The following is a 26,579-nucleotide window of genomic DNA, read 5'->3' as shown; positions in this document are numbered from 1 at the left end:
TGGAAGACTTCAACTCCCTGACCTCAAGACTTACTGTAAAGCCAGAGTAATCAAAACAGTGTGGTATTGGCAAAGGATAAAGGTATCAACCAGAGAAATAGAGTAGATGGTCCAAAATAGACCCACACACATATGGTCAACTGATTTCTCCAAGAGTGCCAAAGCAATTCAACAGGGAAAGAACAGTCTTTGCATTCCATTGACTAGAACCAGTCACAAGGCTAAGCCAGATTCAAGGAATAGGGAGATAGATGCTACCTTTTGGTAGAGCAAAGCCACATTATGCGGAGTGTGGATACTGGGAGACTTGAAAGACTGAGTTCATTTTGCAATCTATGAGCCCGGGAAGTCTGGATGAGTCTTTTGGGGTCACTTACCAGCCAACTCTGCCTGTTTGCATGGGTCCCAGCAAAAACACCACCTCCTCTGGGAAGCCTTCCCAGATAGCTCTACCTCAAGGTGACCCCACAATTATCTTTTTTAAAAATACTTATTTTGAAATAATTTCAAACTCACTGAAAATTTGCAAAAATAATATAGGAGCAATAGATAGAACTCCAGCATATCCTTCCCACCCAGGTACCCAGATTTACCAACTGTTCGCATTTTGCCACACCCACAATTATCTTTTACTATACCGTCCCATTCAGCTCCTTCATAGCTATTCCACACTCTTGCTTATTTGTTTCTTCATTCGTTTCTTGTCTGTTTTCCCCCAGTAGACTATGATTGCCATTTCAGGTGGCTTTGAATATTATTGTAGTTTAAGTGAAAAGGAATAGGGTGGGAGAGAGAGTCAGAGGTTAGGCTGTGAAGTCTTGGATGCCCCAGCAGGGAGTTGACACATTAAGCTATAGAGAACTGAGGAATCATTTGAGGTTGTGAGCAAGGGAGGGATGTGATAAAATTGGTATTTTTGAGCAAGACCTTCATAGGCATGGACATAGAATTCCTTGGGTCCTTCCGTCCTGGGTGGTGGTATGAAAGGAGGGCTGGGAGGGGCTGAGAATGGGATCTTAACCGCAGGCCTTCTGGAGGCTCTCCAAGTTTGAGCAGATGAGCCTGGTCCGGGGTGATGGGAATGGGGAGGTGGGTCCCTGAAAGGCTGCGGTGGCTGTACTTTCTGATTTTTCAAGATAGCATGGACATTTCAATGTTCTTTGTGGAATTTCATAATTTCTCATGGTTGACAACTGATAAAAATGCTTACACTATGTTGTGTGTGTGTTGGGAGGGGGCGGTGGGCTCTGCAGCCGGAGCCCCAGAGGACAGCCATGTAAAGCTGGCCTCTTCTCTGCCAGGCATAGAATAATCATGGTTGAACAGACCTGAACAGGAGCTTCACTCGAACACTGGGAATCCGGGCTTGTGTGCACACCAGGAATTCAGGCTTGTTGGTGCAAGGTCAGGAGACAAGATCAGTAAGTGCGGAGAGCAAGGAGCCTCAGGGAGCTGGGAGCCCTGTGGGGTACTGAGGCCTGGCCCTCTGCTCTCATGTGGGGGAACCTTGGATTCTAATTTGTGATGAGTGCTGAAGACACAGCTCTGCCTCCTCCTAGCTCTGTGAGCTCCGGCAAGCTACGTTTTCACTACTTGGAATTTCAGTTTCCTCCTCTGCAAAATGGAAATAGTAGTCCCTAACTCTCCAAGCTGTGTGGTGGCGAAAATAGGAAAATGGGCAGAGAGCTGGGTCTTAGGCCAGATGACGGTGCTACCTGCAGTTCTGCACTCTTTACCGCAACAAATTTACTCAATATTCACAGCAGCTCTACGATGTTGTTATTATTGTTTCCATTTACATATAGGGAAACTGAGGCACGGGGAAGCTAAATCCATTGCCCAGTCAACATGTCTACAAAGTGGCAGGGCCAGGATTCGAACCTTTAAAATCTGTGGTCCTCGCCACTAGGCTATGCTTCCAGAAGAAAGCACCTTGCACTTAGCAGGCACTCAATGAAATCATTCATTTATTCATCAGACATTTATTATGTACCTTCTGTGTGCCAGGCTCTGAGCATAGAGTGGTAGAGTAGATCGGCCTGGGTCCTGCCCTCATTTATCTTTATGGTTTTTGCTGGGTGCCAGGCCCTGTGGGACATGCTCTGCCTGGAATGTAGCTCTGAGCAAGCTACTGCCTCAGAGGAACTCAGAGGTCAGAGAAGAAGGATGAATGGATGCATACTCATTCATTTATCAAACGTTTATTCATTCGTTCAGCATGTGCCTTTTGAGTACCTCCTATGTGTCAGGCCCTGTTGAAGGTGCAGGGGCCCCTGCAGAAGAGGCGCCTGCTCCCATGAGGCTTACATTCTAGTGGGGGAGAGAATAAGTAAACAAGCAAACAAGCAATGTATAGTTCTATGGTGATATGTGCTGTAGAGGAAATAAAGCGGAGTGATGGGATACAGGAAGGCTGGGGACAGGGGCTTTCAAATAGTGTGGTCAGGGGCGGCCTCTCTGGAGAGGTGACGTCTGAGTTGATACTGGGTGGCATGATGGTGTCAACCATGCAAAAATCAGGGGAAGGAAGGAGGCTGCTAGGCAGAAGGACCATTGAGTGCAAAGGCCCTGGGGCCAGACCGGGCATGTGTGTGACATCTCACGCACAGCTGCAGGCCCACACAGGCGAGAGACGGAATGGTGGAGGATGAAGTCAGAGAGGTTGGCATGGGACAGATCTTACAGGCCGTGATAAGGAGACCTCACAAGGCTGTAAGCAGGGTGGTGGGCTCATTTAGTCCTCAATTCTTAATTGAGGACTAAATGGCATTGCAGGCAAAGAGTCTTAAGTGGAGAATCACAACAAAACCACAAGAAAGACTGGTGTGTGTTTAGCATCCATTCTTCCTGTGCTTGTCTACCTAAATGAAATTCTCTGAATTCTGGTCAAGAAAATGACAAGGAAAAACAAGAGCAATAATAGTGAAAGCAACAACGATAATTATGACTTGCTTTGCCTCTTGCTACCACCCCTGTGAACCAGGAGCAGAAACGTCTCACCATGAGGAATCAGGGAACCTGGGATCCAAACCCAGTCCTCCTGCCAGCTAGCTGTGTGGTCTCGAGTGAGTCGCATTTTCTCTCAGGGCCTCTGCTTTCTCAGGTCTAAAATCCCCACAACACATATTATTGCCTGTGATGCCATGTGGAATGGAATGGCACCTGTCCTGGTTTGACAGCTACCCACACAGCAACCTTGGGCAGGTCGCATCACCTTCCTGATAAGTTTCCTCATGTGTAAATAGCAGATTAATAACCCATACCTCCATGTAGGCCAGGCACCTGGCCTGCTGTAGGGTGCCTGGGACACATGATTTCCAGGCTGTGGTATGGACAGTAACATCCGCCGACTTGAACAGCCCTGACATTTTCTCCATTACAAGTTTCCTCCACTCCACTGAGTATTTGGTGATCTATGATGATGCATTTCAAGGAAACAAACTCAGTTTGTGTTTTTTTGTTTGTTGTTTTTGTTTTTTTGAGCTTGTTGCTCCAAGTGCCACAGGGTCTGACCGTCTAGGGAAGATACAGAACCAAGCAAGTCCTCATTGGTTTTTGAGGCCTGAGCTGTGGTCACGGTTCAGCGTGTATCTTTTGTCTCCAGGAGATGGGGTGGAGGTCGGTCAGACAGAAGGGGCCATCCCCGGTTAGCTCAGATCCTTTACAAACCTGGTTCTCCTCCTGATGTTGGCATCCTGGGTGGGACAATATCTCCTTGTTCTCCAAGCAGAGGAAATTAAAAGTTAAAAAAAAAAGTTTGGAAATTGGCAACTCCAGGGACAAGATGCTATTCCAACTTCTGGTTAAGAAAAACAGCCTTGGGCAAACTTCCCTTAGCTGCCCTCCTTTGCCTCGCCTTGTGGGTGGTTGGGACGGACAGTGGGTAGTAGTTTTGCTTGCATGGTACGTGAAGAAAGGCTGGGCGAGGTGGGACTTGAAGGGACTTGTAACCTTTTGCCCAAATTCCCAGCCGCATCTCCCGGCACTGGGTTATTTGCAGTTCTGCCAGATGACACCCTCTCTCCTGCCTCTCCACCTTGACCCATGCCGCCAGGTCACCTTCTTTGCCTCCTCTCCCCTCTCAAGTTCCTTCCTTAAGGAGCTTCTAAGGAGATGGGGCTGGTGTCTGGGAAGGGACCCAGAGCTGCCACTCCTGTTTCTGCTGTGGAGGCAGTGACCAGTCAGGGATCGGCCTTAGGATGTCGTCTGGTCTGGAGCGTCTCAAACTTGGTTCCTGGGCACTTTGGGGGTGTGTGGAGAGGCTTCAGGTGCTGCCGCGGAATTTAGGCAGAGGCTGATTGAGTGGGTCTCCTGGGAGTCCCCGCCCCACTTACAGCCCTGCTTTTATTTATTTCCTGTATGGGGAGACTGTATAACATTTCATTGAAATTAACAGCTCAACAAATGTCTGTGCATGCCTGGGTTAGCCCATTGGGGCTGCAAAAGAATGCTAATCTCAGATGACATTAGGAGACAGCTGGGGTTTCCTCTAGGAATATTAAATAAGCAGACCATACATGAATAGATCTCTTTACAAGGTACAGAACTCTTTCCCATCGCTATCCCATGTGATCCACAGCAATCCTGAGATGGGGTTGGGCAGGATGGGTATTACTGTCCCCGATTTTAATAAGGATTGGTGGTCACAAGATTTCCAGTAATGCTAAAACTCTAGTCTGAACTCAGGTTTTCTGCCTCCTAGGTAGGTGCTCTTTTCCATTCTTCAGGCTGTTTCATATCCAGGTCTCCCAGGAAGAACTGGGGAGCTCTGAGTGGCTGAAAGAGGACTGAGTCTAGAGAAAGCCCAAACTAGCCTGCCAGCAGTGCCCAGATACAAGGGCAGTGCTGGGGTGGGGGCAGCAAGCAGGGCAGGGAGAAGGGAGTGGTCCAGTCTTCAGGGCCCCTGGAAAGTTCTCTAAGTAACCACTGGGGCTGATTTCTCTGATGGGTCATTTGTTGGGGTGGGGTGGGGGGTAACAGTTGTAGGTTTTCCCCTTCCTTAACTTTTTCTGAAACACTGCAGTTACAATACTTGCTGAAGGGGTTGGAAAAGGGTGTGTGTCCTTGATGCCTGGCCTTGGGATAAGGGGGTTGAAACCCTTCTTCCTTCCATAGAAAGAACCTGACTCCCATGTGTCTCTAACACAATAGTTATCAACTCCAGTGCATACTTTCCAGACAGTTGACCAGTTACCTGTATATGATTTTGCCTTTTCGAAAAAGCCATCACTGGAGAAAATGCCTCTAATTCTGCATTGTAAGTGGTACAGACAAGATCCAGATTCTCTTCGTGTCTTGTTAAGTTTCTGCATTTGGAACATTTCCTAGCAAGGAAGATGCCACGTTACTGTATCATAAAATCTTTGTCTGGAACTTGGTTTGGTGGTGATGCTCTCAATTTGCCTTTAAACTTTGGGGTGCAAAGGAGTTTCCTAGAGTGAACAGTTCCTTGAAAGTTAGATCTAAAGGTGAAGTTAGTCCACTGAGTCACTCTTGATAGGAAATGGATGCTGGGTAATAGGGCCATCTGTTCTAGTTTGCTAATGCTGGTGGAATGCAAAACACTGGAAATGGACTGGCTTTTATAAAAGGGGTTTGTTTGGTTACACAGTTACAGTCTTAAGGCCATAAAGTGTCCAAGGTAATGCATCAGCAATTGGGTACCCTTACTGGAGGATGGCCGATGGTATCCAGAAAACATTTGTTAGCTGGGAAGGCACGTGGCCAAGTTCTGGTTTCAAAATGGCTTTTTCCCAGGACATTCCTCTCTAGGCTTCAACTCCTCAAAAATGTCACTCTTAGTTGCTCTTGGGGCGTTTGTCCTCTCTTAGCTTCTCCAGAGCAAAAGTCTGCTTTCAAAGGCCGCCTCCAAAATGTCTCTGTAAGCTGAAGCTCCTCTCTCAGTTCCATGCACTCTTCAAAGTGTCCCTCTTGGCTGTAGCTCCTCTTCAGAATGTCACTCTCAGCTGCACTGAGTTCCTTCTGTTTGTCAGCTCATTTATATGACTCCATCCAGTGCTTTAATTTAGACCCACTCTGAATGGGCAGGGCCCCACCTCCATGGAAATTATCCAATTAGAGTCATCACCCACAGTTGGGTGGGGCACATCTCCATGGAAACACTCAAAGGATTCCAATCTAATTAGCACTAAAACATGTGCCCCACGAGATTGCATCAAAGAACATGGCTTTTTCTTGGGGGACATAACACATTTAAACCAGCACATTCCACCCCCTGGACCCCAGAAAAACATGATTTTTCCATACACAAAATACATTCATCCCATCACAATATCACAGAAACTTAAATCATTTCAGTAATAATAGTTAAGTACAAGATCCCATTAAAATCAATTATAGGCATGGTCAGTCCTGAGGCATAATTCCCCTCTAGCTGTGGATCTGTTAACTTAGAACAAGTTATGTGCTTCCAATATACAAAGGAGGGACGTTCATAGGACAAAACATTCCCATAGCCATAAGGAGAAACTGAAAGGAAAACAGGGTTCACAGGACCAAAACAGTTCCTAAAACCTGCAGGACAAACTCCATTAGATTTCAAAGTCTAAGGGCCATTTGTGGATTCTCATGTGGAAGATGGTAGAAAGCTAGCTCAACTGGCAAAATATGAAGGTTCTCAATCTAACTGGCCAATTGACGGCCTAACAAAAATTGAACTAAAATAGAGATGTGTACTCATCAGAATTGGAAAAAAGAAATAATAGTTGAGAGAAAAGCTGGATATTTGCAGAACTGAGTGATTTTGACTTCTCACCAGCTTGTAGGAGGTGACTCTGGAGCCATCTAAATTGTCATTTAGTTGTTCCAAAGTCAGGTGGTTTAGTTTCAGACTGTGGGTATCTAGAATCCTTAGCATTTTCTTCCAGGTCCCCATTTTAACAACCCTTTGGTTAAAAAACACGCAAACTTCTATATTCCAAAAATGTGACTATATAGCTCCAACAAACAGGGCTCATTCTTACAGAACCACATGTGAATTTGGAATTGGTGAAAATTCAGCCACTAGTGAATTGATCTTCTTAAAATGAACATGGACACATAGGGAGTGAAAACCACTTGTGGGGAGAAGTCTAACTTTGGCAAGGAAGCCCCAGTTTTCTACAGCCGGTTTCAAACGAATCCAGTCCATTCATCAAAGCAAGCCATGAAGTTTTCCCTACACGGAAAGGCATCGGTTTTGCCCTGACTTAGACATTGAGGTTGGTGTAGCCTGTCACTGTGCACACCCAGGAGACAAATGGCATCACGTCTTCAGCCAGCTCCCCCTTTGGGGGGGGGGTGATTTCTTTACACAAATTGTTTCAATTGATCTGATGTCCCTCAATACTTGTGTGTAGAGTATATTTGTGTTCTTGATTGAAAGACCCTATCAAGTGTGAGATATACCACCTACTTAATTAACAACTGTGTGTGTGTAGGGGATGATGGTTGGGGGAGTACATTGTAGCTCTAAGATGAAGCCCATTTTAGGAATATAGTATTTTCTTTTAATGTGTATTTTGGAATTGAGGAAATGAGATTAACATCTGTTGCATTTCTACAAACTGAGAGACAACATTTTAACTGACCTTGAAAGTTTTGGCTGCATTTTTAAAATAACTGTTCTGTGGGCTACATTTTTATAATAGACACCATCTTTCCACCTCCCGTTTGTCTAATGGCAGGGGTCAGCAAATTACTGCCCACCACCTGATTTTGTAAATAAAGTTTTATTGGAACACAGTCACACCCATTCATTTACATACTGTCAATGGCTACTTTTGCCTACAACAACAGAGTTGAGTAGTTGCAGGGGGGACCCTACGGTGCCCAAAGCTGAGCATATTTAGGATCTGGCCCTTTATTGAAGAAAGCATGCCAAACCCTGGTTTCAGGTGATAAGTGATAAAAACTGCCTGCTCAAAGGCTGGTTGTATAATTGTAATAGTCCCTAGATTGTAAGCTCTTACAGCAGTTAACTCTATCCCTGAAGTGTAAGGCCTGTCTCTAAACTTTGAGATGCTGATCCCCTAGCATATGTTGTCACAAACATTGGGACTGGCGGTTTGATGGGCTGAGCCCTCGAGCATGGGACTTGCCCTTATGAAGCTCATTACCACAAAGGAGAGTCTAAAGTTGTATGTAATGGTGCCTAAGAGTCTCCCCTTGAGTACCTCTTTGTTGCTCAGATGTGGCCCTCTCTGTCTCTAACTGAGCCATCTCACCAGGTGAACTCGCTGCCCTCCCCACTACGTGGGACCCGACTCCCAGGGGTGTAAATCTCCCTGGCAATGCAGAGTATGACTCCCGGGGATGAATGTGGACCCGGCATCGTGGGACTGAGAGTATCTTCTTGACCAAAAGGGGGATGCAAAATGAGATGAAATGGTTTCAGTGGCTGAGAGATTCCAAATGGAGTCAAGAGGTCACTCTGGTGGACATTCTTATGCACTATGTAGATAACACCTCTTAGGCTTTAATGTATTGGAATAGCTAGAAGTAAATACCTGAAACTACCAAACTCCAACCCAGCAGTCTGGACTCCTGAAGACAATTATATCATAATGTAGATTACAAGGGGTGACAGTGTGATTGTGAAGACCTTGTGGATCACACCCCCTTTATCTAGTGTATGGATGAGTGGAGGAATGGGGATAAAAACTAAAGGACAAATGGGGTGGGATGGGGGGATGATTTGGGTGTTTTTTTTTCACTTTTATTTTTTATTCTTGTTCTGGTTCTTTCTGATGTAAGGAAAATGTTCAGAGATAGATTGTGGTGATGAACGCATAACTATGTTATCATACTGTAGACAGTGGATTGTATACCATGGATGATTGTATGGTGTGTGAATGTATTTCAATAAAACTGAATTTAATTAAAAAAAAAAAAAAGGCTGGTTGTAGGCTTCAGGTATTTTTTGCTTGATTTGCTGGTGTTTAAGAGATGAAGCAACAGGGCCAACCATATAGCAGCTTAATACCTTGGCCTGCTTCATGAATTGAGCTCACCTGCTGGCTTCCGTAGTCTCTGGAATCCCATCCCTGTGTTTAACAGCAGATTCAGGAAAGGTGTTGGCTTAGAAGTGAGGAGACCTGGGTTCTGGCCTTGGCTCTACCTTGAACTCGCTGTGTGGTACTGGCAAAGCCACTTCCCCTCTGTGGTCCTCAGCCTCCCCACTTCTCAGGTGAGGGGTCAGATTAGCTACCTTCCAACCGACCCTTTCAAATAGAACACACTCTGGTCTTGGAACTCTAGGTGTTTTGTCCTCAGGCCAGCAGCCTCAGTATCACCTTTTTGAATGCAGAGTCTCAGGCCCCAGCCCAGCCCTAGTGAATCAGAATCGGTAGTTTAACAAGATTCGCAGGCGATTCTTACAACTTCTCCAGAGTGTCATCTTCCTGATGTTAGAGGCACGTGGTGGTCTCTGTGCTTTAAATTGGAAACCTTTGAGTTATTTTTAATCCTAGGGGGAGTTTAGGTGAGAAATAGAATGTATGGTCTTATTACTATAATGTTTAATGTAACATTTTCCCAGCCTTCTCCCAGGTAGTCTCTTAGGGCTTTCCCATTATGAGTCTGAGGGTGGAAAGAGCCCCTTGCCATTCTTGGAACACTCACAGCACCAACCTGACTTAGAAACGGCAGGTATACTTCACCAGTAAAGAAAGAGTTCTTGAACAGTGAAGAAGGGGCTAGAGATGAATAGTTAAGAGCATAGACAGGTTTTGAAGTCAAATTGAGTTCACCTCACCCGTCTGCCGTTTCATAGCTGTGTAATTCTGAGCAAGTGTCTTAACCTCTCTGAGCCTCTATTTCCACATCTGTCCAACGATAGTAATGCTAGTACCTGTCCCTAGATCAGAAGATTGCAAACTTTTTCTGTAGAAGACCAGAGAGCAAATATGTCTTTGCAGGCCATGCACTTGCCGTCACAACTACTCAACTCTGCTGTTGGAGCCATAGACAATATGTAAACAAATGAGCATGGAGGTGTTCCAATAAAAGTTTATTTACAAAATGGGGGGTGATATTTGTGAAGGGGTGCTGAATTTGTCCTGAGGGCTGTAGTTTGCCAACTCCTGTTGTTAGATGATTGTGAGGATTAAATAAAGTAATGTAAAAATGAGCTGAGCACAGAGGCTGGTCTTTAAAAATGCTTAACAAGCCCTAGGCTATCTGATATTTTTTGTATCGGTGTCACCTTCTCAATACTTCTACCACAAGAATAAGAAGCCCAAGAGTGTTTGCTTCCTTAAATTTTGCACCTTAGGTGCCTCACTCACCACACCCTTGCCCGTTGAACTAGATATCCCACAAAGTCCTTTCCAATTCCTAGTCATTGGAATGAGAACCAATGGGAAACCTGAGCCAATTCAGAATGAACAATTTTCAATGCAGACCATGCTCATTAAAGAAATTAGGAATCCAGCAAGCGAGCTGTCTGAAATAGTCGTTTTGAAAGAAAATGAGCTTTGTTACACATTAAGGTAGACATTGATGGCAATGACAATAAAAAATAAATTGCTCGTTCATTCATTCATTCATTCATTGAGCATTATTGGGTCTCTATTATGTGCCCAGCCTGGTTCCTGCCCTTTAAGGCCTGGTGGGGGAAATAAAAGAGCATGGTGATTGCAGAGACTGAGCAAGGAAAGAAACAGAAACCACAATTTGCTTGCAAAGCTGATATGCTCTCTGGAGCCATGGCATGCCGTACAAAACAGCTGAGTTCGGATTGTCTTAGCAGCAGCTCCTTCAGGCCCATCTGTGCCAAGATAACACCACAGGTAAGCTGTATTACAGTAACTCTGCATGGGCTCAGGTGTTCCAGATGTAAGCCCTCTGGCTGTTTCAGACATCAGCAGGTTTTGAAAGCTTTGCAGATGATTCTAATATGCAGCCAAAGTCGAAAACCCTGGAGTGGACCAGTGACCCTCAGCTGGGGGTGAGCATTGGCCTCCACTAGGGAGCTTGTTAAAACTACACCTTCCCTAGTCCCAGACCTCCCGAAAACAGACTCTCCCAGTGGATGACTCAGCCATGTATATTTCCACAGAGTCTCTGGGAGATTCTGATACAGACACCAGGTTCAGAGCCATGCCAGGGCTTCTCAACCTCTAACTTGCCTAGCAATCACCTGGGGATCTTGTCAGAATGTGGATTCTGATGCAGCAGGTCTGGGGTGGGGATTGCTACTTTGCATTTCTGGAAATCTCATAGGCCACTGCTGATGCTGTAGCAAGGAAGTCGACTCTGGGAATTCTTCTCACTCGAACATTCCCGAGTCTCTGGCACAGCTAATCTGTTCTTTTGCCTGTGCCCCCTCCTCTCCCACACCCTGGGATCACTATCTCAAGGCCCTTTCACAATTATGGTTGAATTTCTCCCCCACATCCACCATTTCAGGTGATGTTATAGGAGCGCCATTTTACAGATGATGCAACTGAGGCCCACAAGGCCGAGTAATTAGTCCAAAGCAATGTGGCCCCAGCCAATGGCAGTTAGGACTCATAACAGAAAAAATAGCAAGATGACACCACCACCACCCCTGATCCCTGGTTGGCCCCTTGAGTCTTTTCCATTCTAATTACAGAGCTGGGGCCTCAGTGTGGCTTTGCTCAGGAACTGAAATCACCTGATATGTTTGTCCAGTGGGTGAAAAGTGGCCTTTATTTTCAAGCAGATGTGCTTCTGTGGAAAGCCAGGACGGGGATGGACCATTTGCCAGATGGTCGTCCACCTGAAGAAGATGACTGTGGAGAGCCGCTTTCCGGGTTAGGGCCTAGTGGACACGCCGCGACCTGCTCTAGAGTTACCTAGGGCCTAGTGGACACGCCGCGACCTGCTCTAGAGTTACCCCCGCCCATCGAGTGAGCCAAGATGGCGCCTGCATCCCGTTTCCGCATATGACGCATGGGGCGGCGGTTGCTGCTAGCCTATTGTACACGCTTACGTAGTGCCTGCACATTGGTTGTAACTATCGTATATAAGAAATTGCCCGCGCTAGCCTCGGGGAGACAGCCCACAGGGAGCCGTGCCTGACGGCCGCATAGAGGTTGTTCTCCCACGGGGTGTAGGGCCTCGTGTGGAATATGTAACAGAGAAAGTTTTCTTCCTGACTCCAGTAAAAGGCTTGCATTCACTGCCGTTGTGTGCTTCAAGTGTCAGTTTGTCTGTGTCTCTCCCTCTTTCCCCCTGTTCTCCTTGCCGGCCGAGGACAGGACGCGTGGGACCGAGCGAGAAGGCGCCGGACAGATGACTGCTCGGGTGGCCTCAGACCCTGCCGGGCCCCCTCCCCAGACACCAACAGAGAGACTTTCAGGCCCCGCCATGGCCTGGCTGTAGTCTGTGGTGTCTGAGGTTCCGGGGATAAGGGAGGAACGGTTGGATCAAGTGAAGAGTGCATGGGCCCACAATGATAAGGTTAGGCATAGCTGGTACAAGCCCCTCCAAGGCAACAATGGCCCTTTAGAAGGGGTCAAAGAGGGAGCAGCTTTTGGCATTTCTCACCAGCTGTTTATCCATACATGAGAACCAAGTGCAGAGGGTTCCACATCTGCCGTCAGGAGCCAGGAGGGGCCAGACACGGCAGGTATTGTCCTGCCTGCTACCCTGCAGTTGAGCCATGGAATGCTTCTGGCTGAAAATCGCCACCTCTCCCCACCTGGTTGGAGACTTCCCATTGAAATGGGCCTTTGAAGGGTCTCAGCCAGTGTCTCCAGCATTCCCTGCTTCTCACATCATTCTCAGTGATAAATGTTCTCTCTAGGCCCTGGAGATTTAGCCTTGGGGTACCTTTCTGTCATCCAGATCCCCAGAATCTCACAAAGCTTAGACACTCAGGTGCACAGTATCTTGGGGTAATGTCACCGGGCAGGGCTGGGGGGTTCTATGGAAGATAAAGGACTTATCCCCAGAGACTTAACCCATCCCACGTGCTTGGGGAACTTCTGAAAGAGCTCCCCAGTTGGAGCAGAAGCAGGCATTCCACCTCCTTCACTCCCAAAACCCCATTCTCCTTTCCTTGCCTTTTCTTTCCCTGTTTTGGAAGATTTTGTGCATCAGATAAACTAGGTTCAATAAAGAGCCATTAAATGAGATGATTAAGAGAGAGAATGGGTGAACAAAGTAGGCACATAGTAGGTGCTTAATAGATATTTGGCCTTCTCCCATTTTTTTCCCTTGATTTTATTCATGGGAGATATAAATTGCTGCCAATTTAAGCATAACAAACTAATATTTATTGTGCTTTATTAAAAACAATGCACAAGTATTTCTGTGCAATAAACACACAAGTTACTGTTCGAGGTGTCTTACCCATGTTAATTTGTTAAAAGCACATAGGAAGATGCATAGGTTGCTGCCATTGCTACTATTTTTCACATGAAATACGGTTTCCCAATGGGAAGGCATAGACACACTTTGGACAGTCTGTCTCTTTAAAGCAAAGGAACCTGATCACCAACAACTGGGAATCAAGCAAATACCCAAATGTGCACATGTATTATATTCAGAAACTTTTAATGAAGGACCAGGGCTTTGGAATCAGGATTCTGTTTCTTCTGTAATTCATCACTCCTTGGAAAATGCTCTCAATGATTTCCAGGTTATTGTTGCATTTTGGGGACCAGGAAGATGAAAGTCTCTTTGCTCCAGGTCTTTTCTACCATCAAGATTTTTTCCTCATTTATGACCAGAATGCAGCTACATTTGCAAAAATATTTTGTAATTTATATATTTATTAAAAACCAGGATGCTGAAATGTCTCCCTCTGTAGGGAGGTCATATGAGGTCATTTGCCAGCAGGTTTCAGGGATTAGAATTAAGAAAATTAGGAGCACTTTGCTGATGGCCTTTAAGAAATGTATCTGGAATCTTTTTTAAAAAATCATTGTTTACAAGAGTAGAGTTGAGTCATCTTCCAGGGCCTCCTGCTGGGTAATGAAAACAACAATTATAGCCGGCACTTACTGGGCACTTACTCTGTGCCAGGAGTTCTTCTAAACCCTTGAACATGCTTAAAGTCACTTAATCCTCAAACAACCCTATGTGGTAGATACTATTACTATCCCCATTTTACATTGGGAGGCATTTAGATGTAAAGACATTAAATGGCTTAACTAAGGCAACAGAGTCGAGTCAGGGTTAGATTCAAGGTAGAGTAGCTCCAAAGTCCATGCTGCAGCCAGACATATCTGGTATCTTTGGTGAACTGGTGGGAGAGACCAGACTTGGTAGTGGTCTTTTTGTGCAGAGCTAGAGGGATCTCTTGGGAAGGAACACAAGCTGAGTAGATACCTGTCTGCTCATTTGTTGCTCTCCTTGGGTAGATTATAAACCCTAGGGCAGGGATCCTGTCTGCTTCGTCTGCTACTTTGTTTCCAATGCTGGGTTCAGGCCTGGGGCATAATGGATGCTGAGTAAATGTAGAGCAAATGAATGAATAAAAGAAGGAACTACTGAATGAGTGAGTTGAATGTTATTAGGAAGACAAACCACAGTCTGACACAGGTACGGTCTGGCCAGAGGCCAAATCAATGACACAGTCAGTTGAGACTCTGAGAGCCTAAAGGAAAATCTGAAGCAATCAGCAAGGGCTTCCTGGAGGAGAGGGAAATTGTGCTGAGCCTTGAAGGCAAAGGGGGCAGAAGGGAGGCTCCCAGGTGGCCTTTCCAAACACCAAAAGCTCTGGTCCAAGATGTCACAGGCACCTCCCCTGCAGAGGAGACCACACAGGCGACACAGCAGACTTTCCCACATGGCCTGGGACTCGGGTTAGAGCAGGTTCTGCTGTCCAGTTTTGACACCAGGCAGCCCCCTCCTATGTTGGCCAAGGATGCTCTCCCAGTTGCTCCTGCTCCCTCTCCCCTTATCAGCTGAAGATGAACTCCACAAAGCTTTCCTGTCAACCGAAGCACAAACTATTCCCTTGTAGGGCAAAGGCTTGTGATTCCTGGCCACAATATTTCATAATTTATATATTTTATTAAAAACCAGAACCCATGCCAGCGGCCTGCATAAGCTAACATATTGGGATCATTAGCTGCTTGTGTCACTCTTCTATTTTAAAACTTTCCATATTTGAACTCCTGGAAGTACATCCTTCACATTTATTAAACTTTTCCCATAAAAACAATTCAGTAAGTCTCCATCATTTTTCACAGATTAAAAAAAAAAAGGCAACAACAAAACTCTTTAGACATTCCTTCAGGGAATACTGTTTTATTTCGACCTTTAAAAACATTTGTCTTATCTGCCCACTACTTAAAAAAATATCAAAGCTAATGAGATTTTTAATGGCATTGTAATTACTTCGACATGAGCTTGGTGACTTGGCTTCCATCTTTACTCTTTACTGCAGCCCCTCCCAGGTCTCTCATGAGCCTGGGTTCCCAAAATCTTGTGATGTCTCCATGTGAGATGCTTCTTCCTGTGACATAATCTTGTCTTTCAAATTGCTTGGGCTGGCCCTCTTCCAGCTTCTGTGATTGCTCCTTCTTTGCTTTGCTCCTGTTGTTTTATCCAGGAATTCCCTTGCCCCTCTTTCGGGAATGGAGCCAGCTCCCCTTTGCCCATCTCTAGCAGGGACCTGCTTGATGGGATTTGATTGTGGTTGTCTTTCCTAATCCCTTTCTCTCCCCTGCAGAGGTTGGCAGGTTGTGTGATCAAGGCCCTGCCCATCCCTCTGGGCATGGTCATTTGTCGAGGATAGACCCATGACTTTGGGCCAATCAGTCATCCTTAGAAACCCTAGGAAAGAGATGCTCTCTTTTCATTGAGGTCGCTGGCTGTAAGGACAAAAGTTGCTATTTGGGGTGAGTCTGTCTGAGAATGAAGCTAACGTGCAGGAAAACAGAAGTGAGAGGTGGAGAAACGGAAGCAGATTCTTTACTACATAATTTGAACTCCTGGAACCAGTTGTTCCTGAAGCCAACTGTCTCTTGAAATTGTAGTCATGTAGACGCCCAGTCATCTTTTGTTTAAACTGGTTTGAATTGGACTTCCCTCACTTGCAATTAGAAAGATGTGTATGACATTTCTTCTGTCTGCAAGTCCCAAAACTTTCTGCTTTTTAAGAACCACTGATGTCCCAAATTCAAACAGAGGGACACTTTGTGCTGATTCCTGCAGTTTCTATTTCCACAGAACCAAGAGAATCAGACCAGAAGAACATTTAGCTTCAAACTAGTAGAATGTGACTTAGTACAAGTATCACTTGAGAGGAAGGAGAAACACTTTTTCCTCCAGTAGCATCATCTCCAGTCTTGGCTTGTTAAAAGCAAGGAAAGATGTGAACAGCCAATACATAGGCCATTGCATAGTCTTGCTTTTCATGGGACTTTCTCATATTTGAAGCCAAACATTTTGAACCCAAGTCTGATAACCCAGTGAGTCAAGCACTCATGTTGATATTTGGGACATAGTTGATTAAAGGGTAATGGTTTCAGAAACATGTAATTCACCCAAGCTAAAATGTAAACCATCTTGGGTATCAGTCACATTCATTTTGGTTACAATTAACAAAATCTCCAATAATGGAAAACTGTATTGATGAAGAAATATATGAAACAATGAGGAAATGTCTTGCCTCTCACAGATGGTAAGGAAGTAAATTGTCTCATTTAACAAGGAGTCTGGAGGTTGGTTCACTGGCTTGTAAGGATCTCAAGGACTTAGATTTTATCTAACTCTCAGCCCCATCATCCTCGGCTTGTTGGCTAGGACCTTTAATTTGTCTCCTCAAGGTTCCAAGATGGTGCCAACAGTTCCAGCCCAGCAGTACCTAGCTTCAGAAGAGAGAACCACTTGAGAAATCACTGATTCCAGAGCTGGAGCAGGGAAAATACAAAATGAACCTAAACACCTTATTGTGCCAGACCATGAAAATTTGCTCAAAGGGTGCTGGGGACATATCAAAGCTAGCTTAAAGGAGCTTTCTTGGGCCAAATCTGAGACAATTTGGGCATCAAAATAAATAATGATAGTAGTAGATGATAAACCATTTAATAAAATAAAAATCCTTAAGTTCAAACTGATGTAAATAAATAAATGAGAATACAATTTTTTTCCTTGTAGTAGAATGCTAACTAATAAGCATTAAAGGAAAGACTGAATTGGAAAAAACAACATCTGGCAACTGTCATAGTAATAATTCTGTCTAGAAACATCAATGGATTGTAAAAACTAGTGGGTAGAAGTTTGGTGAGGAACAGAATATTGTAATAGTCTCAAAATACCTCTCCTTCCACACACACAAAAAAGTAACTTTACAATGGAAAATCCTGGCACATACCAACATAATCAAGTGCTCAAAGTTAACGTCACCTCTAATGGAACAAATGAAAATTCTGTACCATGTGATAGGATGGAACAAAAAGAAAACATCATTGTGTCTGTGGTTTTTCTGCCAAAAAGTCTAATTATGAGGAGACATCAGACAAATCCAATTAGATGGGCTCAATAACTGGCCTTTAATTTTCTGAAGAGTCAAGGTAATGAAAGTCGAGAAAAAAATGAGGAACGCTTCCAAATTGAAGGAGACTAAATAGACAAGATAACTAAATGCAACACATGGCTCTTACCTGGATCTTTTTGCTGTAAAAGACATTTTGGGGACAATTGGTGAGACTTGAATTGAGTCTGAGGATTAAATGGGAGAAACGTGTCAATATTAATTTCCTGATTTTGATGTTGTATTGTGGTGATGTAGAAGCATGTCCTGCTTTGTAGAAATTACACACTAAAATATTCAGGGGTGATGGGCTGTTACATCAGCAACCGTCCCAAATGGTTCAAGGGCAAAAAAGTTCTTTTTTCTCCTCTTCCACCATTTTTGTAAATTGTCATAAAAGAAGGAAGTGGGGTGTTTCATCCAGGGCACCTCTTTTCATTAAGGAAGAAAACTTTTTCCAAGAAGCTGTCCAGTGGTGAGGCCACTTTCATCATGATGAGTCACATGCTGTATATGAAGTGACTTCATATATGGGAGGTGGCCTCTTCCCATAAGGAAGAAGCAAGTGGGATGGAGAGTGGCAACATGTGGGCAACCAGCAGTGTCTGCCTTAGTGTGCAATATTTATTGTTGATATTGGCCATTTTGGAACACAGTGCCATTAGCACTCAAGGGCCCTAGGTTGTTCTTTCGTTTATTTATTTGTTCATTTATTCATCAAAATTTTTTCTGAAGTGTGTCAGCCCTTGAACTAAGAGTTGGGGAAACAGGGATAATTAGATGATCTTCCAGGAGTTCCAGTCATTATAACATAGTAGAATCATGGTATTGATCACTGTAAGTCTGGGGTATTATAGGAGCACAGGCAAAGGCAACTAAAACACCCCAGGGTGAGGGTAAGCTCAGGAAAGTCCTCCTAGAGAATGTGAGTGGTTGCAATGTCAGCTGCTCTTCTTGATGATGTGGAAGATAAAATCATGCAGGAGTTAACAGTCTCAACATTTTGAAGCACATACCCTTCCACTTCTGGTATAGAATCTCAGTCCTCTATAGAAGAAGCATCACTTAAGCCCAGTGTGGGAAATTCTGGGAAAAGAGAACAGCCTGAGTCATGGCCTAGAGGTGGGGAAATCATGGAGAATATACAGGGACCTGCAAGGTGCTCATTTGGCTTCTGAAAGGGAAGCAGGTAGGAAGGTGGGTTGGGACCAGAAAAATTAAGGAACTTGATTGCAAAGCTAAGAAGTTTAGACTTTCTTTTGTGTGTGCAGCAGGGAGCCCTCGATTGTTTCTGAGGAGGAGAGCAGCACGGTGAGGGTTGTGTCTCTTAGCGATTCATCTGGCAGCAGTGCCTGGAGAGGGTGAGCTTGTGGCAGGCAGATTTGCTAGGAGACTTGTTAGTCTGGACAAGAAAAAAGTTCAAAGTAGAATATGACCTCGGGGATGGAAGAGATGGGGGAGAAGGGACTAGACTCAGTGGTCAATCAGATGGGAAGGAGAGGGTCAGGTGCAAGTTTGGGGTGTCGCTCATAGAGAAGGCAGGAGCATGCTCTGAGTGGTGCCCACTGAGGTCTGTTTTGGGGGATCACAACAAAGTCATCCAAGTATTGTGCTGAGTTTTTGACAGAGGAGAGATCGCATATCTGATAATCCCCCTGCCTAAGCTGTGCCCCCTTTGAAACTCTCTGAAGGCTCCGTTGCTTCTAGGACAGAGACTGGTCTTTGCTGTTGCCCATAAAGCTGGAGCAGGCTGCCTACCTCCCATGCCTCAGTGCCACCCTCCCCATCACCTCTGTGCTCCTACCACCCCGCTCGTCCTTCAGTCCTGTCCATGGGCCACGTTCACCACTGCATTGCCAACACCAGTATGTAGTTGTAGAATAAACTTGTGCTGCTCCAGCCACAGGGCCTTGGCACATGCCATTCATGTGTCTATGCTCAACCATCAGCCTTGTCCCTTTGCCTACCTAGAGTCAACTCTTCTTTTAGATCTCAGTTCAGGTGTCCCAGGAGCACCTTCCTGACATCCCTGACTCTTTTATATGCATTCTAGCTTCATGGATCTCTCCTTTATGGCAGCCACTATAGCTGTAATTTTACATTGACTTGTGGGAGTATTTGCCAGAGGTCTGTTTCCCCCCCAGACTGTAAAACTGTGGGGGCAGGGATCATGGTTCTTTTTGTGCACACTGTATCCCCTGTACTTAGCGTAGGAATTAGAACTCTGTGGTGCTCAGTGAATATTTGTGGAATGAATCAATGAGTGAACACTGGTGCTTCAGGGAGGGGTCTGAGAAGCAGGTTATGTTCGAGACGTGCCTTAAAGTAGAAATGAAATTTCAACAGATGGAATTGGCCTTTAGATGACTGGAACATTACCAGAAAAAGCACAGAGGAGGCCTTGATCAAAGGGAGTTTCTGAATTGTTTGGGTCCTGGAGAAATAGGGAAATAGAACTCAAGGGAAATAAAGGTTTCTAAGGCTAGAAAAACAGTAAACATAAATTTTAGAAGAATTCAAATGTCAGGGTGAGGACTTGTTCTTAACTTGACAGGCAATGGGGAGCCATGGAGGGTGGTGGAGGAAGACATACTCAGTGTTTCTCTTTGAGAAGATGGACATGATAGGGAAGTTGAGGGTCATTGGAGAGAGGAGCTGGATGCAGAAAACCACCACAGGAGGCTATCACAGAGGCCTTGGAAAAAATCGCAAAGCACACAGATGGGGGTATTATAGACAAGAGACAGAAGGTCATTAAATAAAAAAAACTTGGCAATAGATAGAGAAGTGGTAAGAAGGAAAGGACATTGCGACTAGACTGTGAGCTCCTCGGACCTGCATCTATGTATCCTTACATCCCCAGTAGAAAAACATGTCTTTTCTTGGAAATTACGGGAAGAAAACGAATTTGAGGGCTAGGAAATGCTCACAGACACCATAAAAGGGAGATCAAATCTGGCCCAGAGAATCTGTTATTTGGATTATTCAATATTCAGTTGGTGACAGTTAAAAATTAGAAGATTTCTCATATAAAATCTCGTATTTCTTAAAATCTGTCCACACTGGTCACCATGTCCCACGTGGCACCTGCTGGTTAAGCCCCTCCTCGGACGGAGCTTGGGTGGTCCTGTTTGGCTATTCCCCAGCACTCTCCCTGCCTGGGTAGTGAGGGCATGTGAGTTGGGTGCCTGGCTAAAAAGTAGCTCATCCCTTCCCAGGGGGCCACTTTTTGGTCTACCATGAAACCGTGAGGCTGAAGTGATGATGTTTCCAACATTGATCTGGGGGTGTTCCTGATTGTGGGGTGGTGGGAGGTTTGCATTGAGGACTTGCACTCCCAAAAGAAGTCTGATGAGACATGATTGAAGAAGAAGCTCCCTAGCATTTACAGTTTTTCCTGACAGCACCAGCATCCAGGGCACGGAGTAAAACAGATCCTGTAAAATCACTGCCGCAATGTAAATAACTAGATAAGGGTATCTGTGGAATTCATAAAACTTTTATTGATATGTTGCTCATGCCAAATAAGTTTTTTTTTTTTTTAAATTCAAATTCCATTGGAAAAGGAGACAACAAGTGATAGTTGGCTCCCATGTTCACGGAAAAAGCACGCCCATCCTACAGCTACGTGATTTGATCGCTCAGAATTGCATTCTGGGAAACTCCTCCTAGCGATGCCTTACCGGATACCATTTTGTGCCTTTAGTTCGTTGTAGCTGGGAAAACATCAACAGAAACAAAAATAACTCCATCCAAAGACTTCTCAGAATGTTTCTGGCTTTGCAACTACGGACCCTCAGGAATCCACCACCACCCAACCTAAAAATTTATATATACTCCCACTGGAAAAAAAGAAATCAGTGTTTCTGTTGCTTGTTGACTGTGGCATCACAACCTCAGGATGACCTCAGCTCACAGTGGCTCTCCTTCTCGCTGGGGTCCTATGGATTCCTGCTGTGGGTGGGCAGCCTTTCACGAGTGTTTGGTCTTGCTGCAAGTTGGGCAGAGGAGCTGACCCTTGGTGACGATGTATGCCCGGCCACTCAGCGGATGCTCGCAGCCCTCGCACACAAAGTGCTTTCGGTGCCAGGCCAGGCCTTCCACGCGCTGGTAGTCCTCTGAGAATATTATCTGGGGAGGAGAGCAGAAGAAACGTGTGACTCAGGTTTTGTCCCTAGTAGAGAGAGTGTACAAGGACAAGTTGTGGGATGGTGCTTCACCCTCCCCATTCTCATTTTGACCTCTCAGTGCCTCAGTGGAGACATCTGATATAAACTTGAGACAGTGAGTATTGTACTTGGGGAAGTTGGTTACATTTTGCTTCTTGAATAGAAAAAAAAAATCCTCCTTCATGGGCTGGTTTTTATTGGGCATCTCTGATTCTCTGAGTCAAATCAAAGCCTGGTTGTATTCTGAGATGGGATTACACACCCAGGATAAACAGCCTAATTACGGCTAAGCTTGAGGTGCCACCAGTAGTCTGTCATCAGGAGCAGGAAGGCTTAGGGTCCCTGGGGCTTGAAATAAAGCGATACTTAGGAATATATATTTTATATATATATATGGCTCAGAAAGAGTGTTATAGCATGCTGGTTAAATGTGCCTTCTGGTTTTGGCGTCAAATAGGAACTGAGTATGAGTTTTTTCTTAGCCACTTACTGGCTTCGTGACCTCGGGTAAATTAATCTCCCTGTGTCTCAGTTTCCACAGGATGCAAACACTACCAATCTCGTAGAGTTTTATGAATACTAAATAAGCTAATACATCTGAAAGCCTTGGAATGGTCACTGACACAAAGTCAATGCTGTATTATTATCATTGACCTCTCTGAGCTGCACATTTTCAAATGTAAGCTGAGGATAACGATAGTGTCTACCTGGAGAATTGTTATGACATTTAAGTGGCCTGATACATGTAAAGTATGTTGCAAATTACTGACCCATTGTAAGCGCCTACTAAAGGATGGAGTTTTGTTTACTCTAGGTTAGTCTAACAGTGTAGACTATATGTGTTTAGTCTATAGCATATACTGTTGTTTTCACAAAACGGAGGTTAGGGGGCAGGCCTGCTTACAGCCCTTTTAAAAGAGCGTTTCCTTCTTAGTATTGTTTATAACACAGATATTAGGTAAGAGGATTGTGGTTCCTGAACTTCATTTGGAGACCATTACAGAGAAGGTGGGAGGAAACAGGCTTTGGTTCAATATGAAGAAGGCATTTCTAACTCCTGTATGTGCCAAAGATGAAGGTAGTGAGTTTCCTGTCCCCAAAGGCATGCAAACAGTGATTACTGTCATAATTATTATTGACATTATTCATATACCTTAGAGTTCCTCTGGTCCAAACCCATATCGGAAAGTTGAACCCTTTTCTTAACATCCCTAGCTATTACATTGTATTGTATTGCATTATGTTGTATTATTTGGTTATAATTATACTTATGTCATATCATATTGTATATTATGAGACTAACTGCAGCTACCATTTATAATTTAGTAGGTCATGCCCTGAGCTAGGCATTTTCATGCATCTTCTCTTTTATCCTCCTAGCAACTCCATGGGATGTGTACCAATATCATTCCCATATTATAAGAGAGAAAACAGCCATGCTTGTTAGGTAACCAGCCCGAAGTCCCACGGCAAACGCAGAGGCGGGGTTTGAACGTGGCAATCTCACATTCAAGGTTTGACGTTCTAAGGATTTACTAAACTCCAGAAGTGTGATAAGGACAGGACTCTAACCAGCAATCCCAGGGGTGGGAACGAATAGCAGCCCGGCTTTGCAAGGGAGAAAACGGAGGCTGAGAGAGCGAAGCGAGGCCTAAGCTTCAGTTTCCCAACCTGCGCGCCCCCGCCGCCCTCACCTCATCGCAGCCGGAGCAGCGGGGCCGCAGGCTCTCGCAGTAGTGGCGGCCGCACCAGGGCGCGCCACCCTTCCAGAAGTAGATGAGGTCCACCAGCGGCTCCGAGCACTTGGCGCACACGAAGCAGGCCGGATGCCACTGCTTGCTGTAACCCGCCCTGTCCGCGTAGACCACGGGGCTGTCGGCCGGGGCCACTCCCTTGCAGAGCTCACAGACCTGGAAGGGAGAGGGAAGATCCGGAGATCCAAGGCAGTCAGCGCAGCTTAGAGATGTAGTTTAGAACCCCGGCTCCGCCCCTTTCATTCCTCAGTGACCCTGGGCAGGTTGCTGTACCTCTCTGTTCCTCAGTTTGTTTGTTTGTTTTTTTTTCCATCTGTAAATTGGGAAATTGCCTGCCTGACAGGTCATTGTGAGGATTAAATGAAGTCTTTATTTAACTCAGCGATTCTCCAATGTTTTTGGTCCGAGGACCCCTTGAACTCTTAAATACGGAGAACCCCAAAGAGTTTTTGTTCATCTACTGATATTTGTAGAAATGACAACTGAAAAAAGTTTTAAATATTTTAACTCACTTAAAAATGACAATAAGAAATCTATAATATATTAACATAAATATTTATTAAAAATAACCAATATTTTCCAAAACAAAAAGATATATAGTGACAAGAGTGGCATTGCATTACATTTTTGCAAATTTCCTTAAAAGAAGCTTAAGAGAGGATAGCTGGATTCTCATATTTACTTCCACATTCATAATTTTTTTTGCATGATATTGTTTTGGTTGACTTTTATATGAAGAAAATCTGGCTTCACATGATATGAAATTAGAAAAGAGGAATATTCTAATGGCATTTACAGATAATTGTGGATATTCTTTGATATTACATCAATATTCAACAAGTGGTAGTATCCCAAAAGTTGGTTGCAATGTGGAATCTGAAACCACCTCAATGAACCTTTTATACTTGTTCCATTAAAATTAAAACCTGTTGGTCCATCTTGTTCTTTGAATGGCTCTTTTGCCAATGCATGATTATTTTTTAATAAAATATTATTTTTGCATAGTTTTAGATTTACAGAAAACTTGCAAAGTTCTCACATAGCACATACCCAGTTTCCCCTATTATTCACATCTTACATTTATATGGTACATTTGTCACAATTAACTAACCCATCGATATGTTATGATTAACTAAGCCTAAGCCTTTATTCAGATTTCCTTTACTTCATATCTTTTTCTCTTCCAGGATCCCATCCTGGATCCCATATTACATTTAGTCATCATGTCTCTTTGAGCTTGTCTTGTCTCTAACGGTTTCTCAGACTTTCCCTGTCTTTGATGACCTTCACCGTTCTGAGGAGTGCTGGTCAGGAATTGTGCAGAATGTCCCTCAGCTGGGATTTGTCTGCTGTTTTTCTCATATTAGACTGAAGTTATGTGTTCTTGGGAAGACGATGACAGAGGTAAAGGGCCATTCTCATCATATGCTATCAAGGCCATCTGCTTTCAACATGACATCACTCTTGATGCTGACCTCGATCATCTGGCTGAGGTCGTGACTGTCAGGCTTCTTTGCTATAAAGTTACTCTTTCTCCCCACCTTCCATACTGCACTCTTTGGAAGGAAGTCGCTGCACATAGCCCACACTTAAGGAGTGGGGAATGAAGCTCCACCTCCTTGAGGGCAAAGTATCTATATAAATTATTTGGAACCCGTGTGTAATTTGACTTTGCAGATTCCCCACAGTGATCTTGGGTACCACCAAGGGTTTCCCTGACCTCCCTTTAAGAATCCCACATGGTATAACAGCTGCACTCAGTGCACATTAGCCAGCATTATTCTTGGGATATCTGTGTGAGCATTTGCTTTGTGCCTGTCTTCTGTACTAGGCAGTCAGCTGCAGAGGTCAGGGAGAAGCTGCTCTGCCCACTGCTCTGACCCCACACCCTGCACAGTGCCTGGTACATAAGGATTCTCCTCTCAAGAGTTGCTGAATGAAGGAATGCTCTACCCTGCCACGAGGCATTTCCACATGCTTTTTAGGATGCCTGGAACCTTCTTCCCACTCTAGCTTGCCTGGTTAACTTCCTTACATTCTTTGGATCTCAGACCAGAGGTTTGAGGGAAACTTCTCTGATCCATTGCAGGTTATTATGCCTCCTCTTCTTCCCTTTATCTGCAGGATTCTTTGATGTGTGTTCTCTCCACTCTAGATGGAAGCACTCTGAGGGCAGGAGCCATATCCAATTATGCTAGCTTCAGTATACACCCCCCAGTGTCTGGTACATGGTAGATGCACAATGACTATTTGGAGGCTTCTGCCCTCCAACCCCTTGCTTCCAACCTGGGGAGGCAACAGTTGAAGGAGGAAGACACTAGTGGATGGGCCACCTGTCTACATCTCAGGCAGGTTTAGACCATAAGTGCTGCAGAGAGCCAGGCAGGAAGAGTTGTGTGTATAGGTCTTGAGAGCTTTCATGACACTCCTGCCTTTCAGTCATTCATCCAATGCTGACTGAGCACCTACTGTGTGCCAGGCCTTGTGGTGGGTGCTGGGAACACAGCAGCAAATGAGACAGGTAAGGTCAGAGCCCTTGAGGAGACTGGGGGTGAGGTGGCAGAAAAGAAATAGGTAACAGACAAGATAATTACAGCGTTTGATGAATACTATGAAAAAATAACAGGGTATGGGGTTGGAGAAGTGAGAGCTTTAGCGGGGACTCAGGAGAGACCTCTCAGAGTCCTGGGGGCTTAGGAGTCAGCTGCATTCCTATTTGATCCTCACAGCTGTCCTCTGAGTAGGTAATGCAGGTACACATGGAATGTACCCGTTTTACAGATGAGGAAGGTGAGGCTCAGAGAGATGGAATAGCTTGCCCAAAGAGCACAGTCAAGAAGAACTGGAACTCAAATTTCAACCCTTGACTCTGTGGCTTCCTGTGGGAACTGAGTAGGGTCTGGGGGAGAGACTGAAGTTGGAGGGGTTAGGAAGGTACCCAGGAGAGCACATTGTGGTGCAGCAAAGAGAAAGGCATGCCCAATGGCTCAGACACGAGAAGCCACTTCCCTGGAAGGCCGTGAATGTTGCCAGCTCCTGGCTGCCTCTGCTCCCCTGTCCATCTGGGATTTCTTCTTATCTACCTTTTACTACCAGTAACATTTCCACCGCTGGCTCAGGAACCACGGGCAGAAGCGGAACTCAACTCATGCTGCTCTTTAGCTTCAGTTCTAATAACGACTTTGTGGGGAGGGTAAGAGT

At 44.9% G+C, this 26,579-nt stretch overlaps 2 protein-coding genes across 4 annotated transcripts in view; one reads left to right on the top strand and one right to left on the bottom strand.

Moving 5' to 3' along the window:
• The window catches only part of SSUH2 (ssu-2 homolog), a 62,826-nt gene extending 50,949 nt beyond the window's left edge, over nt 1-11,877 (top strand). Inside the window, exon 12 of one of the 3 annotated variants that reach the window (XR_005211340.1) lies at nt 10,585-10,616. Coding sequence is in view for 2 of the 3 variants with exons in the window: in XM_037800880.1 (XP_037656808.1) it covers nt 11,687-11,782 (96 nt within the window). In the remaining variant the exon portion in view is untranslated. The other 2 variants (XM_037800880.1, XM_037800878.1) reach the window with 2 other exon arrangements.
• Nucleotides 11,878-20,934: 9,057 nt separating this feature from the next.
• Nucleotides 20,935-26,579, bottom strand: part of LMCD1 (LIM and cysteine rich domains 1) — a 63,335-nt gene continuing 57,690 nt past the window's right edge. Inside the window, exons 5-6 of the mRNA XM_037800891.1 lie at nt 23,319-23,534; nt 20,935-21,586 (exon numbers count right to left, since the gene is read on the bottom strand). Of these exons, the coding sequence (XP_037656819.1) occupies nt 21,428-21,586; nt 23,319-23,534 (375 nt within the window). The 3' untranslated portion in view covers nt 20,935-21,427. The remainder of the gene's footprint in view (nt 21,587-23,318; nt 23,535-26,579) is intronic.

Source organism: Choloepus didactylus, chromosome 1, assembly GCF_015220235.1.
Source record: "Choloepus didactylus isolate mChoDid1 chromosome 1, mChoDid1.pri, whole genome shotgun sequence".
Taxonomy (NCBI): domain Eukaryota; kingdom Metazoa; phylum Chordata; class Mammalia; order Pilosa; family Megalonychidae; genus Choloepus; species Choloepus didactylus.
This window is presented reverse-complemented; position numbering and strand designations above follow the sequence as displayed.